At 43.7% G+C, this 14,036-nt stretch overlaps 2 protein-coding genes across 3 annotated transcripts in view; both read left to right on the top strand.

The window, feature by feature from the left end:
• Positions 1 to 14,036, top strand: part of LOC310837274 (vomeronasal type-2 receptor 26-like) — a 206,879-nt gene that overhangs the window by 13,312 nt on the left and 179,531 nt on the right. The gene's annotated exons all lie outside the window — the stretch shown is intronic.
• LOC310839515 (vomeronasal type-2 receptor 26-like) lies at positions 139 to 9,708 on the top strand (the record flags this gene model as incomplete). Its single annotated transcript, XM_083728152.1, has 7 exons — positions 139 to 323; positions 2,095 to 2,386; positions 2,838 to 3,650; positions 5,017 to 5,244; positions 6,438 to 6,564; positions 8,702 to 8,862; positions 8,944 to 9,708. The coding sequence occupies 7 exons, from the start codon at positions 139 to 141 to the stop codon at positions 9,706 to 9,708; spliced, it is 2,571 nt and encodes an 856-aa protein (XP_083584278.1).

Here is a 14,036-nt window from a genome sequence, read left to right on the forward strand (position 1 = left end):
ACTTTGGTCTTGGAAGAGCTGTTTGCTTCTTCTGATCTGCTTTCACTGGAGGTGAGAGGAGCCACTGATATGAGAGATGTAGAAGGCAGAGCCAGAATGAGATCCCTGCTGCTTCTGTTGCTGCCTCTGCTGCTAATGATGCCCCATGGAGTCTTTAGGAACCTGAAAGCAAAATGCCCCTTGAATCTGATCAAGGACCAGCATGAAGCACTCAGTTACTACCAGCCTGGAAACTTCCTCATTAGTGGGATTGTATCTCCAAAATATTTTTTCGGAAAGCTTCCATACAACTTTTCCCAGACCCCCTTAACCAGGGATAAGGGGTAAGTAATTCTATGCAGACCTCTCCAATGGCTGCTTTTTAAACCAGGCAAATAGCCCCTATTCAAAGCTCCAGAACCTGTGACCCTCCAGACATTGTTGGATTAAAGCTCCCATCATCCCTTGCTGGCTGGGCTGGTACTGGTGGGAGTTGGAGTCCAGCAATAGATTCCCAGCCATCCATTCCATTTTCAGCTTCCCTGGGTCTTGCAGGAAAGTGGCAACACCATAATGCAAATGATCAGGGATCAAAATGAGGCATAACATTATTCCAATTTGGGTAGATAGGTGCGGGCGACACCAAATTCAGGCAATTTCTAAAGTGCAAAGTTTCTATTTATTTTACTTTTATTTTATTTTGACACTATACCACATAATTACAATAATCTGCCAGGAGTGCAACAGTAGACCATGTGAAAATTCCTCTTTGCTAAATTAATGCTTTCCTTCTCCATCTCCACCTTTTCCCTTTCGTGTCATATGTTTTTGAATTATGAGCCTGACAGACTGTCTTAAGAAAATTAATACACTGAGTGACATTTTTTGGCTGAAAAGAAAGAGAAATAGGCTTTAAATAAAACAAATACAGAGCAGGAGACTTCCTCATTAGGGGAGTTGGATGTCCAAAATATGAAAAATAATCATTCAACTTTTTCTCACACACCCCTTCAGCTGACCAAATTTCATTCATAACTACTGCAATGCGCTCTATGTGGGGCTACCTTTGAAGGTGACCCGTAACTGCAACTAATCCAGAATGCGGCAGCTAGACTGGTGACTGGGAGCAGCTGCCGAGACCACATAACACTGGTCTTGAAAGACTTACACTGGCTCCCAGTACGTTTCCGAGCACAATTCAAAGTGTTGGTGCTGACCTTTAAAGCCCTAAACGGCCTCAGTCCAGTATACCTGAAGGAGCATCTCCACCCCCATTGTTCTGCCCAGACCCTGAGGTCCAGCTCCAAGGGCCTTCTGGCGGTTCCCTCACTGTGAGAAGCCAAGTTACAGGGAACCAGGCAGAGTGTCTTCTCGGTAGTGGCACCTGCCCTGTGGAACGCCCTCCCACCGGATGTCAAAGAGAAAAACTACTACCAGCCTTTTAGAAGACTTCTGAAGGCAGCCCTGTTTAGGGAAGCTTTTAATGACTGATATTTTAATGTATTCCTAATCTTTTGTTGGAAGCCGCCCAGAGTGGCTGGGGAAACCCAGCCAGATGGGTGGGGTATAAATAGTAAATTATTATTATTATTATTATTATTATTATTACTACTACTACTACTACTACTACTACTACTACTACTACTGGTTGATGTGTTTGGTACCCCTGAACTCAAATGGTTTCTAATGACCAGGGAGACACCCTGTTTCCTAGTCCCTAACTTAGTGGTCATCATTGGCAAAGGACTTGCCCTTGCTTGACCCCTGTGTTGACTTTTGAAAAACAGTTGGGGAATCTATGCAGACATTCTCTGAAGCAGCCAAAACCATGCAAGTAGCATTGCTGCACTTCCCAGTCTTTTACAAACTTTGGGGTTGGGGGTGGGGTTCATTTTTAGTCAGTTTTGTTCTTTGAAGACCATGTGCACTTCTAAGCTCCTGCAATGGAGCACATATCCCCCAACTATTATTGGAGAATGCAGAGATCTCTGGATATAAATTCAAGAAATAAAATGCATGCATACATACAAGCTATTATTTGCAGAACAAATATGTTTGTTTTTGTTAAATGGTGAATAGCAGTTTAACGCTTCAAAATTGGTTGATTTATTGCAGTTTGTCTGCCAGCAGGTACTGGCGAATCTTGTCCTTCTTGTTCACCATCCAGGAGATCAACAGTGATCCCAGGATCTTACCCAACATCACCCTGGGTTACAATCTCTATGAGAACCATTTAGATGAAAGGATAACTTCTGATGCCACGATAGATCTGCTTGCAGGTGTGGAAAGCAATATTCCGAACTATAACTGTGGGAAACAGAATAACCTGCTGGCTGTTCTTGAAGGGGGAAATTCTGCAATCTCAAAGCAGATTTCATCCATGTTAGGCATCTACAAAATCCCACAGGTAGGTAGGGTGGCAGCATGGAGGGACAAATAAAATTCCACTTTTTTTTTTTACACCTTTCTTTCCAGAGAAGTCAATAGAGGGCATTATAAACGAGAAAACTGCTTTTTTTTTTTCAAACTTCAGCCTCCACCAACCTAGCACCTTCCAGATGTTTCAGACCACAATACCATCCTACATCCAGTTGGAGAGTTGGAAAGCTAATTTAGTCCACCCCCCTATAATGCAGCAGACTTGAGATTAAGAGTCTCATGCTCTACTTATTGACCTATCCCAGTCACAGCCAGCACAAATTTTCTTAGATATTAATCACTTCAGATTAACAAGGATATGTTCCTGGAAGTAAAGCAAATCACTATCAGTTTCTATTATGATCTTGTTGAGATTTCTGCATCGCAGGACTAGATGACCCTCAAAATTCTACGATTTTAATTCTTTCTTTTCTCAATAGATCAATTTTGCCTTCATGGCTCAGGTTCTTGAAGATAAAACCCAGTCCCCATTTGTCTACCGGATGGTCCCCAAAGAAGAAGCTCAATATCGGGGCATTGTCAAGTTGCTCCTGCATTTTGGGTGGACGTGGATCGGCCTCCTTGCTCCGGACAATGATGCTGGAGGAAGATTTGTGAGTGACTTAACGCCTCTGCTGATTGGCAGTGGGATTTGCATTGCCTTGTCCAAAAGATTTCCAGAAAAGGATCTAATTAAAATGTTCAGCTCAAATGAACCATATGGAACCTGGAGACAAGTCGATGTATGTGTTTGCTACATACCCACTCAAATGGGCTCAAATATAATTATTGCAATTCAAGCAGCACGTGGGAAACAAATTGGGCCAAAAGTCTGGATCACAACAGCTTTTCAGGACATCGACTTGAATTTGTCTTATCCTCCTTTTATCTTCCAGCACTTTCACGGTTCTTTATCCTTTGTAATGAAAACCAAGATCAGTAGCAGCAGAAGGGCCTATTCCATACCAGGCTCCCATCTTCTTCAGCAATTTTGGGAGGAAGCTTTTCATTGTTCATATTCAAAGCATGTGCTGTCTGTGAGAGGCTGGACAAGATGTGCAGAGGAGGAGAAACTGCAGGATCTGCCCCAAGAGGAGCTCCAGAGTGCCCTGTCTCAAGACAGCTACAGCGCTTACCTCCATATTCAAGCTGTGGCTCAGGCCTTAAATGCAGCATATTCATCTAGATCCAGGTGGATGTTAATGGTGAATGGAGGAGACACAGTGGAACATCAAAGGTTATGGCAATGGCAGGTATTTCCTTTTCCTTTTCTTTTTTGCAAACTATCCATTGTCCCAATGATGGAACCAAATTTACAACCGAGATTTTTCCTTGCCCGTTTCTGAAGGAAATTCAATTTGTAAGGGTTCTGGTTAAGGTGAACATTTTGGCTTGCTTTGGTTATGTCATATGAGACACTTCCATATCCAGATTTCTGTTTTTTTTATAATGATTTTTATTAAATTTCTGTATTACATTTTAGAAAATTCACTTAAACAACCTTAAAATATCAGTGACTTTCCTTCCTCTCTTTCCATGGTTCATTTTGCACAACATAAATCCCTGCATATTTTATATAAACTAAAGCATTCAGTATTCCATTATTAAATCCATCAAAAATCATTTACACTGTCGAATATATCTTAATGCTGCCAACATTTTCAAGTAAAGACAATTTCCCCCCATATACCGCATTTTTCGCTCCATAGGGCGCACCGGACCATAGGGCGCACCTAGTTTTAAGGGGGGGGGGGGAAGAAAGAAAAAGCCTGAGCTTCCCCCGACCCCAGCCCCCAGAACAGGCTGCTATCCGCAAGACTTCGGAGCCTGGCGGGAACTCCTGCCGCGCTCAGAAGGCTTGCGGATAGCTGCCTGAAGCCTAGAGAGCGAGAGGGGTCGGTGCGCACCGAGCCCTCTCTCTCTCTCCAGGCTTCAGCGAAAGCTTGCATTCGCTCCATAGGACGCACACACATTTCCCCTTCATTTTTTGGAGGGGGAAAAGTGCGTCCTATAGAGCAAAAAATATGGTATTCAATAAACGTTTTCCAATCTTCTCTAAATGTATGTTGTTCTTGTTCTCTTATTCTGTATGTTAATTCTGCAAGCTGCGCATTTTCTATCAACTTAAGTTGGCATTCTTCTTTAGTTGAGACCTCGCTCGTTTTCCATTTGGGGGCTAACAAAACACGGTCTGCAGTAGTGGCATACATAAATAATCTTTTTTGACATCTGGGAATTTCCGCCTGAGTTATCCCCAACAAAAAGGACTGTTGTTTTTTTTTAAAGTACTTTTAAACATTTCCCCCCAGTTCATTATGAATTATTCCCCAATACTCTTTTACCCTTTTACAGGTCCACCACATATGATAGAAAGTACCCTCAGTCTCATTACATCTCCAACACTTATCTGATTCAGTCTTATATATCTTAGCAAGTCTACTTGGAGTTAGATACAGGTTTCTTCATCAGGTATGAAATCTCATATCCCAATCCGCTGGGTGTTTAAGCTGCCCATCAACAGTTAAGCACCTGGAATGTAGACTGAGCGGGCACACAGATCTCCTGGTCACAGTCTTCCACACTGCTTTCTTAATGCTGATGTTCCCCCTGTCATTCCAGCTTCACCATTTCTTAAGAGAAATCCAGTGTTCAAATACTTCCATGGGCAGACTATGTTTGGATGAGAATGGGGAGCTGCCAGCTGACTTTGATATTGATAACTGGGTGATGTACCCTAACGGGTCCTGTGTTAGAGTGAAAATTGGGAGTCTGGAGAGAGTGACTTCTACTGGCCTAAAGTTCGCCATTAATCCAGAAGCCATTAAGTGGCCCAAGCAGTTTAACAAGGTATGGGGATATAACAGAGGGATGAGGCTAGGAGAGCCTGATTACACTCTTCATAGTGCAACTGCTGCACAACAGCCTTGTAACTTTAAGAGCCAGTGTGGTGTAGTGGTTAAGAGCAGTGGACTCGTAATCTGGTGAACCGGGTTCGCGTCTCCGCTCCTCCACATGCAGCTGCTGGGTGACCTTGGGCTAGTCACACATCTCTGAAGTCTCTTAGTCCCACTCACCACACAGAGTGTTTGTTGTGGTGGAGGAAGGGAAAGGAGAATGTTAGCTGCTTTGAGACTCCTTCGGGTAGTGATAAAACGGGATATCAAATCCAAACTACTACTATTCTTCTTCTTCTTCTTCTTCTTCTTCTTCTTCTTCTTCTTCTTCTTCTTCTTCTTTGGTGGACCAACTATGTCTTAAGAACCCAGTAAATGCTGCCAGATAGACCAGAGGGAAATCTGGGGCGCTCAAGGAAATACTGGAGCCCCAGGATTCTGAGAGAAGATAAGCAGCATTTCCCAGCCAGGTTCCTCTCTGTTCATCTGGGGAGGAAAACCAGCATTTCTCTCTTTCTTTCTCCCAGGAAACAGAGTAGACCACTTTTCTCTAACACCCAAATTGTATCCCCAGGAGATTGCACCCAGCAGTTAGGAACATGGCAGATGGCTCAAATCCTTACATTTAGCAAATCCACATTTCAGACTCCAAGAGGCAATTGGTATGAAGATCTATTCAGATTAGAAGGAAGGAAAATGGACAAAGCAGAATACTGAAAAGAGGTTGATATCCCTCCTTCTTTGCCAGTCCTCAGAGCACCTTTGAAAACGTAATAATCCAGGAGTCATTTTTAACGTTCTTGTCTTCAGGATATTGCATGTACAATTGCTGCATTGCATCAGTGTGGTTTGTTGCCACTATTTTCTTACTGCTGTTATTCTGGATTTGTTTTTGCCTTATTTTGTCCTCTGTATAGAAGGTAGAGATAACAAAGTTGAAGCAAAGAAGCAAACACACCAAACGGTTTTCCCTGCCATGCCCTTTTCTTAAAAAAATAAATAAATAAAGTGCTTCCCCAGAAATAAATGGACAGGGTCAGTGGGACTAGGGATCTTGCTGGATGCTTTGCAAACTCTATGAAATAATTCCATCGGCACAGGTGCTCCTAACATTTTCTGCTTGATATACCTTGTCTTGATTATTAGACTGTGCCTCGCTCCAGGTGTACCGAAAGCTGCCACCCTGGATATGCCAAGGTAGTTCAAGAAGGAGATCCAGTTTGCTGCTACTCTTGTGTTCCATGTGCGGAAGGGACAATCTCCACTCAGGAAGGTGGGTGATTCCAAGGGCGGGGTGGCGAGGGTGACTCTGTGGTCTAAACCACTGACAAGGATCCTGAGATCACGTTAAGGGTAGCCAACTTCTGTGCGATTGCCATAAAACTTAGGGAACAAGCTGTGCTATCATAATGATTAAGGTTTTAAATGATAATTTTAGGTTATATGTTAGTGACTAGAATAGTTTATATATTTTTAAACTGTTGCTATATCTGTATTGTCCCTGTTAAAGGTAAAGGGACCCCTCACCATTAGGTCCAGTCGTGGCTGACTCTGGAGATGCGGCACTCATCTTGCTTTATTGGCGGAGGGAGCTGGCATACAGCTTCCGGGTCATGTGGCCAGCATGACTAAGCCGCTTCTGGCGAACCAGAGCAGCGCACGGAAACGCCGTTTACCTTCCCGCCGGAGCAGTACCTATTTCTCTACTTGCACTTTGGTGTTCTTTCAAACTGCTAGGTTGGCAGGAGCAGGGACTGATATCCCTAATTGCAAATTCAAATGTATCCCTATTGTGTTTTATGACTTCCTTGATATTGTATGTGGGCTGGAACTGGTCTGTGACCAAAATAATAAAATTCAGTATTCACTGAGCCTTTTGTGCTTGCTGATTGTTAGGGCGGCGGTTCAAATCCCCGTGATGGGGTGAGCTCCTGTTGCTCCATACCAGCTCCTGTCAACCTAGCAGTTTGAAAGCATATCAGCACACATAGATAAATAGGTAAAAAAGGTAAAGATAAATAGATAAATAGGTACCGCTGTGGCGGAAAGGTAATCAGCGTTTCCGTGTGCTCTGGTTTCCATCACGGTGTCCCATTGTGCCAAAAGCAGTTTATTCATGCTGGCCACATAACCCGGAAAGTTGTCTGTTGTGGACAAATGCCGGCTCCCTCGGCCTGAAAGTGGAGACCAGCACCGCACCCTATACCTGAATTTGACTGGACTTAACCGTCCAGGGGTCCCTTTCCTTTACCTGACTCCGAGGGAGAGGGCATTCCTTGGGAGAATAAGAACAGGTCAGAGATTTACTCAGAGGCTCCTTCTGTGAAGATTCTGATGGCATTTTTGAATCTGGATCCTTTCCTGGTGTCTACATTATTATTCACCTTCATTAATTAGTTAGTTACTGAAAGTGAGTTTAAAGGAACGACAGAAATGAAGTTATATCTGGGGTACAAAGCAGGGAGCAGGGAGAGTGCTCAGCACATGCACTATGTGTTCCTGTTGCTATTTCCAACCACATCTTCAGTGATCAAAGAACCAAAGCACACCCAAAAGAAAGTGAATTAAAAAAAAATATTAAGAATAATTTACCAGCAGTGATTTTTTTAAAAATGTTCATTTATAATTATGATAGCAGGATACAGAATAAACAAGAAATTGTATGAAAACGATTAAACTATAACAGTTAACCATAAACAGATCAAACTATAACTATACAGTGGTACCTCGGGTTACATACGCTTCAGGTGACACACTCCACTAACCCAGGAATAGTACCTCGGGTGAAGAACTTTGCTTCAGGATGAGAACAGAAATCGCGTGGCGGTGGTGCAGCAGCAGCAGAAGGACCCATTAGCTAAAGTGGTGCTTCAGGTTAAGAACAGTTTCAGGTTAAGTACAGACCTCCAGAACGAATTAAGTACTTAACCAGAGGTACCACTGTATAAACTATATAAACTGTAACTATATAAAATAACAACGGGCCTATTGTGAGCATTACACAAAAGAAATATAAATCCAATTACATTTACTACCTAGGATATAACAATTATATCTAAAATAGTTGAAAGCAATTATCCAAAAGTCCAGGTAAACAGGTATGTCTTCCATGCACAGCAAAAACTGCACAATGAAGACACCAGATGCACCTCTGTGGGGAGGTCTTTGTCTGTCAATGTTACCTACATCACAAGGTTATTTTGGAAACAAAAATTGAAAAGTGTCACATCTATCTCTTTTGGATACACATGTATACACATGTTAAATAAATCAATTAACATTTTCCTCCTTTGTTGCAAATTCTAATTTTGTTACCTCCTCCACGTTATCATCTTCTCCCAAAATGCAGCATGACACAGAGAGTTAGAGATATAAGTGATGGAGATGAAAACACTTTTTCTCCTCCTCAGATGCAGACCATTGCACCAAATGCCCAGAAGATCACCATCCAAACAAGGACCAGGATCAATGTATTCCCAAGATTATCACCTTCCTGGCCTATGAAGAATCTTTGGGGATCCTTCTGGTTTCTGTTGCCCTTTTCTTGTCATTAACCTTTTGCCCTTTTCTTGTCATTAAGAAGAATCTTTGGGGATCCTTCTGGTTTCTGTTGCCCTTTTCTTGTCATTAACCTGTTGCCCTTTTCTTGTCATTAAGTTTCGTTTTAGGAATCTTCATTAAATACATGAAAACTCCCATAGTCAAAGCCAACAACCGGGACCTCTCCTACATCCTCCTCATCTCCCTCTTGCTTTCTTTTTTGTCCTCCTTCCTTTTCATCGGCCAGCCAGGGAATGTGATCTGCCTTCTCCAACAAGCAGCCTTTAGTATTATATTCTCAGTTGCTGTTTCCTCTGTGTTGGCAAAAACCATCACTGTGGTGCTGGCCTTCCTGGCCACAAAACCAGGGAACAGGGTGAGGAGATGGCTGGGGAAGAGTTTGGCCAACTCCATTGTCATTTCTTGTTCCAGTGTCCAAATTGTCATCTGTACCATCTGGCTGGGAATCTCTCCTCCCTTCCCAGAGTCTGACACGCGCTCCCAGGCTGGAGAGATCACCCTGCAATGCAATGAAGGGTCTGTTGCCATGTTTTATGCTGCCCTGGGTTACATGGGCTTCCTGGCTGCCATCTGCTTCACGGTGGCTTTTGTGGCCAGGAAGCTGCCTGGGGCCTTCAATGAAGCCAAGCTGATCACCTTCAGCATGCTGGTCTTCTGCAGCGTTTGGGTCTCCTTTGTGCCCACCTACTTGAGCACAAAGGGGAAATACATGGTAGCCGTGCAGATCTTCTCTATCTTGGCTTCTAGTGCTGGGCTTCTTGGCTGCATCTTCATTCCCAAGTGCTACATAATTATACTGAGGCCAGATCTGAACACAAAGGAACATTTGACTGCAAAAGCTAAAGCTGGCACCTGATGCTTAAATATTCAGTTTTGACAGTTGATACCCAGCCATATCTTCTTAGGTACAAACCTCTCTTCATTTTGCATAAATTATGAGTGATGACAATGAATGCCTAAAGACTGCAGTGGCTACAGGCACTATGAGATTATAATTTTCTGTGCCTTGCTGTACCACAGCCTGATTCCCCTCAGATTCTTGATCAACCATCTTGCCATAATCTTCATGCTCCCCTGGGGATCACTGTGACTGGTTTGACACATCTGTTTGTTTATATGGCTAACTTGCCCTAAAACTGCGCCCAAACTGGATCACAACATATCAAATGGCAAATAATAATTCCAAAAAAATATTAGAAACAACCAGAAGAAATCACAATATTAATGAGGAAACAAATCCGACAGTTCAAGCTAAAAACATTGCACAAAACAATGCATGTTTTAGTAGCTTAAACTAAACTGAAGTTATACCAAAACAAAACAGGATGGTATTTTTAAAAAACCCTCACCATTTCCCAGGTGATGCGCTTGTGCTGGGATAAAAAAATGTAGCATCCTCCAAATAATCTGCAGTAGAACTTCTTTGATGGCTGAAATCTACCCCCACCTCACCCCTGGTTTTATTTCCCTATTTCCTGCTTTGTTATTGTATATCAATGTGCTGGAGAAGAACAGACCCAGGGGACCAAAATTGGGGGCACCCCATGTGTAGAATTTGAAAACTCAAGCAAAAGTAATACAACAGCAGCAGCAGCAGCAACAAATTTGCACCCTGCCCATCTGAGTGGGTTGCCCTAGCCATACTAGATTATTGTCATATGTTCAGAAGAAATTGGCTAGAAGAGACTGTCACCTTACAGAAACTATTTCCTTCATAGTGTGGAACCACTTAGAGCCAATTATTGAACCATTCACTTGGCCTGCATAAATGCCCAGGTTAAGCCTGTAGCCTCTCCTCTGAATCATGCAGGCAGGAAGCCCAGCTGAAAAATGGCGCCTTATAGTGTAACTGGCAGCTATCCAAGAAAGCAGGCATTATTTGTATTGACTTTTTGGAACTTAATAGTTTGTTTGTTTGTTTGTTTTTGTTTGTTTGTTTTTAGAATACAAAAGTGTTAGCTGCTCTTATTTATCTAATTTAATAATAATAATAATAATAATAATAATAATAAAATTTTATTTATACCCCGCCCTCCCAAGCCAAGACCGGGCTCAGGACAGATAACAACCAATTGTAAAAACAAATTGATCAAAATACAACTTAAAAGCAAGATTAAAATACAACATTAAAACATTAAAATGCAGCCTCTTCACAGGAGGAGAAAGGAAAAAAGAAAGAAAGAGGGGGAGGGAATCAAACTGATTCTAAGCCAAAGTCCAGGCGGAACAACTCTGTCTTACAGGCCCTGTGGAAAGAAATCAGATCCTGCAGGGCCCTGGTCTCATGAGGCAGAGCATTCCACCAGGCCGGAGCCAGTGTTGAGAAGGCCCTGGCTCTGGTTGAAGCTAATGTAACTTCCTTAGGGCCCGGGACCTCTAAGGTGGTGCTATTTGTAGACCTTAAGGTCTTCCTTGGGGCATACCGGGAGAGGTGGTCCCGTAGGTACGAGGGTCCTAGGCCGTGAAGGCTTAATAGTGTGCCAGTGAGGCACCCTTTTCCACAGGGAGAGGCTCAGACTCAGAAGTGGAGAGACTCTGAGACCCCTGGAAAAGGATGCTTTGCTCGCTGGCTGCAGAGTGCAGAGCTGAACTGCTTCTCTCTGCTGCCGCCTGCCGGCTTTTCTCATTGACTTTGTGGGTTCCCTGCCCCCACAATTATATTATTGTGGCTGCCCAAGCACCCACGGCCCCCTGGAGTTGGCTCTTATGGAAGGCAAGCAATGCAGAGCCAGACACACTTCTTTCAAACATGTTAGTAGCTGTTTGCCAGTCCTGCCTGCCTGCAATGCAATTGCACCCCAAGTCTGAAACCCCAAGTTGCACCTGGGAGAAAGGGCATAGGAGGAGGACCCAGGAAGAAGAAGAAGGAGGAGAAGGAGGAGGAGGAGGAGGAGGAGGAGAAGAAGAAGAAGAAGAAGAAGAAGAAGAAGAAGAAGAAGAAGAAGAAGAAGAAGAAGAGTAGTAGTAGTAGTAGTTTGGATTTGATATCCCGCCTTCACTCCCCTTCAAGAGTCTCAAAGCGGCTAACAATCTCCTTTCCCTTCCTCCCCCACAACAAACACTCTGTGAGGTGAGTGGGGCTGAGAGACTTCAAAGAAGTGTGACTGGCCCAAGGTCACCCAGCAGCTGCATATGGAGGAGCGGAGACGCGAACCCGGTTCCCCAGATTACGTGACTACCGCTCTTAACCACTACACCACACTGGCTCTCCAGGAAGCCCTGGTAGGGAGATGATCTGGTTATATCATTGCTAATATCTGACTGCATTGGAGGGATTCATAGAATCATAGAATCATAGAAGAGACCACAAGGGCCATCGAGTCCAACCCCCTGCCAAGCAGGAAACACCATCAGAGCACTCCTGACATATGGTTGTGAAGCCTCTGCTTAAAGACCTCCAAAGAAGGAGACTCCACCACACACCACACTGTTTAATATCAATGAAAGTGCTTCAATGCTTGATAGTTTATTTCATGATGAATTGAAAGCGCCACCATAGCCACATTATCAAAAGGAATTACAGGTGATTCTCAACTTATGCTTGGGTTATGTTCCAGGAATAGTGCATAAAGCCAAAATCACATATGGTCAAAACACACTGGATTCCACAAAATCCAACACAGGATTGCCAAACGGTTTTTTCCCCTGGACGCCTGCCCCCTTTCTACCTCCTTGTTTGTTTGTTTGTTTGTTTGTTTATTTCTTTATTTCTTTATTTATTGCCAAGCATGTATAGCTGAATGCACACAAATTAAATGTGTGAGAGTTTCAAGTTGCTTATATTTAGATAGTAAGTGTTGGCATGAATTAATATGCTTGTAATGATGTATTGTTATATATTTATATTGCTGTCATGTTGTGAGGTGTGTTGGTTACATTTATGTGAAAAAGCAGCATGCATACTGAAATCATAGAATCTTAGAGTTGAAAGGGACTCTGGGGGTCATCTAGTCCAACCCCCTGCAATGCAGGAATCCCAGCTAAAGCATCCATGACCGATGACCCTCCATCCTCTCTTTAAAAACCTCCAAAGAAGGAGAGTCCACCACCTCTCATGGGAGTCTGTTCCACTGCTGAACAGCTCTTACTGCCAGAGAGGGTTTTTTTTAAATGTTTAGTTGGAATCTCCTTTCTTGCAACTTGAAACCATTGGTTCTAGTCCTACCACCCAGAGCAGGAGAAATCAAGCTTGCACCATCTCCCATGCAACAGCCCTTAAGATATTTGAAGATGGCTATCATATCTCCCAGGGACGTGGGTGGCGCTGTGGGTAAAACCTCAGTGCCTAGGACTTGCCGATCGTATGGTCGGTGGTTCAAATCTCCGCGGTGGGGTGAGCTCCCGTCGTTCGGTCCCAGCTCCTGCCCACCTAGCAGTTCAAAAGCACCCCTAAGTGCAAGTAGATAAATAGGGACCGCTTTCTAGCGGGAAGGTAAACGGCGTTTCTGTGTGCTGCGCTGGTGCCGGCTCACCAGAGCAGCTTCGTCACGCTGGCCATGTGACCCGGAAGTGTTTCCGGACAGCGTTGGCCCCCGGCCTCTTTAGTGAGATGGGCGAGCAACCCTAGAGTCGGACATGACTGGCCCTTACAGGCAGGGGTACCTTTACCTTTACCTTTTTATCATATCTCCCATCAGTTTCCTCTTTTCCAGGTTAAACATACCCAGGTTAAACATTCAAGCGCTCCTCCTAAGGCTTGGTTTCCAGACCCTTGATCATCTTGATTGCCCTCCTCTGCACGCATTCCGGCTTGTCAACGGCCTTCTTAAATTGTGGTGCCCAGAACTGGACAGGGTATTTCAGATGTGGTCTGACCAAGGCAGAATAGAGTGCTACTATTACTTCCCTTGATCTGGAAACTAGACTTCTGTTGATGCAGCCTAGAATAGCTTTAGCTGCTGCATCACACTGTTGACTCATGTTAAGCTTGTGGTCCACCAAGATATAATAAATATTTTGTTATCTTCCCTCTCTCTCCTTTTTGTAAGCCGTTGTTTGTTTACTCTGTGGACCCAGAGACAAATGGTTTGATTGCACTGGTTTAGGGACTGGTCTAAGGCAGAGCAGAGAGCAGATTCTACAAAGCAGGTGGTTCTTGCACATTTTTACTGAGTACCAGCCTTGTGTACCCTTAGGCAATGTCACTGGAAATTTCCTAGAAAGCCCAGCTTCTCATTGTGCCTC

This window comes from Podarcis gaigeae (assembly GCF_964106915.1).
Source record: "Podarcis gaigeae genome assembly, chromosome: 2".
Lineage (NCBI taxonomy): Eukaryota > Metazoa > Chordata > Lepidosauria > Squamata > Lacertidae > Podarcis > Podarcis gaigeae.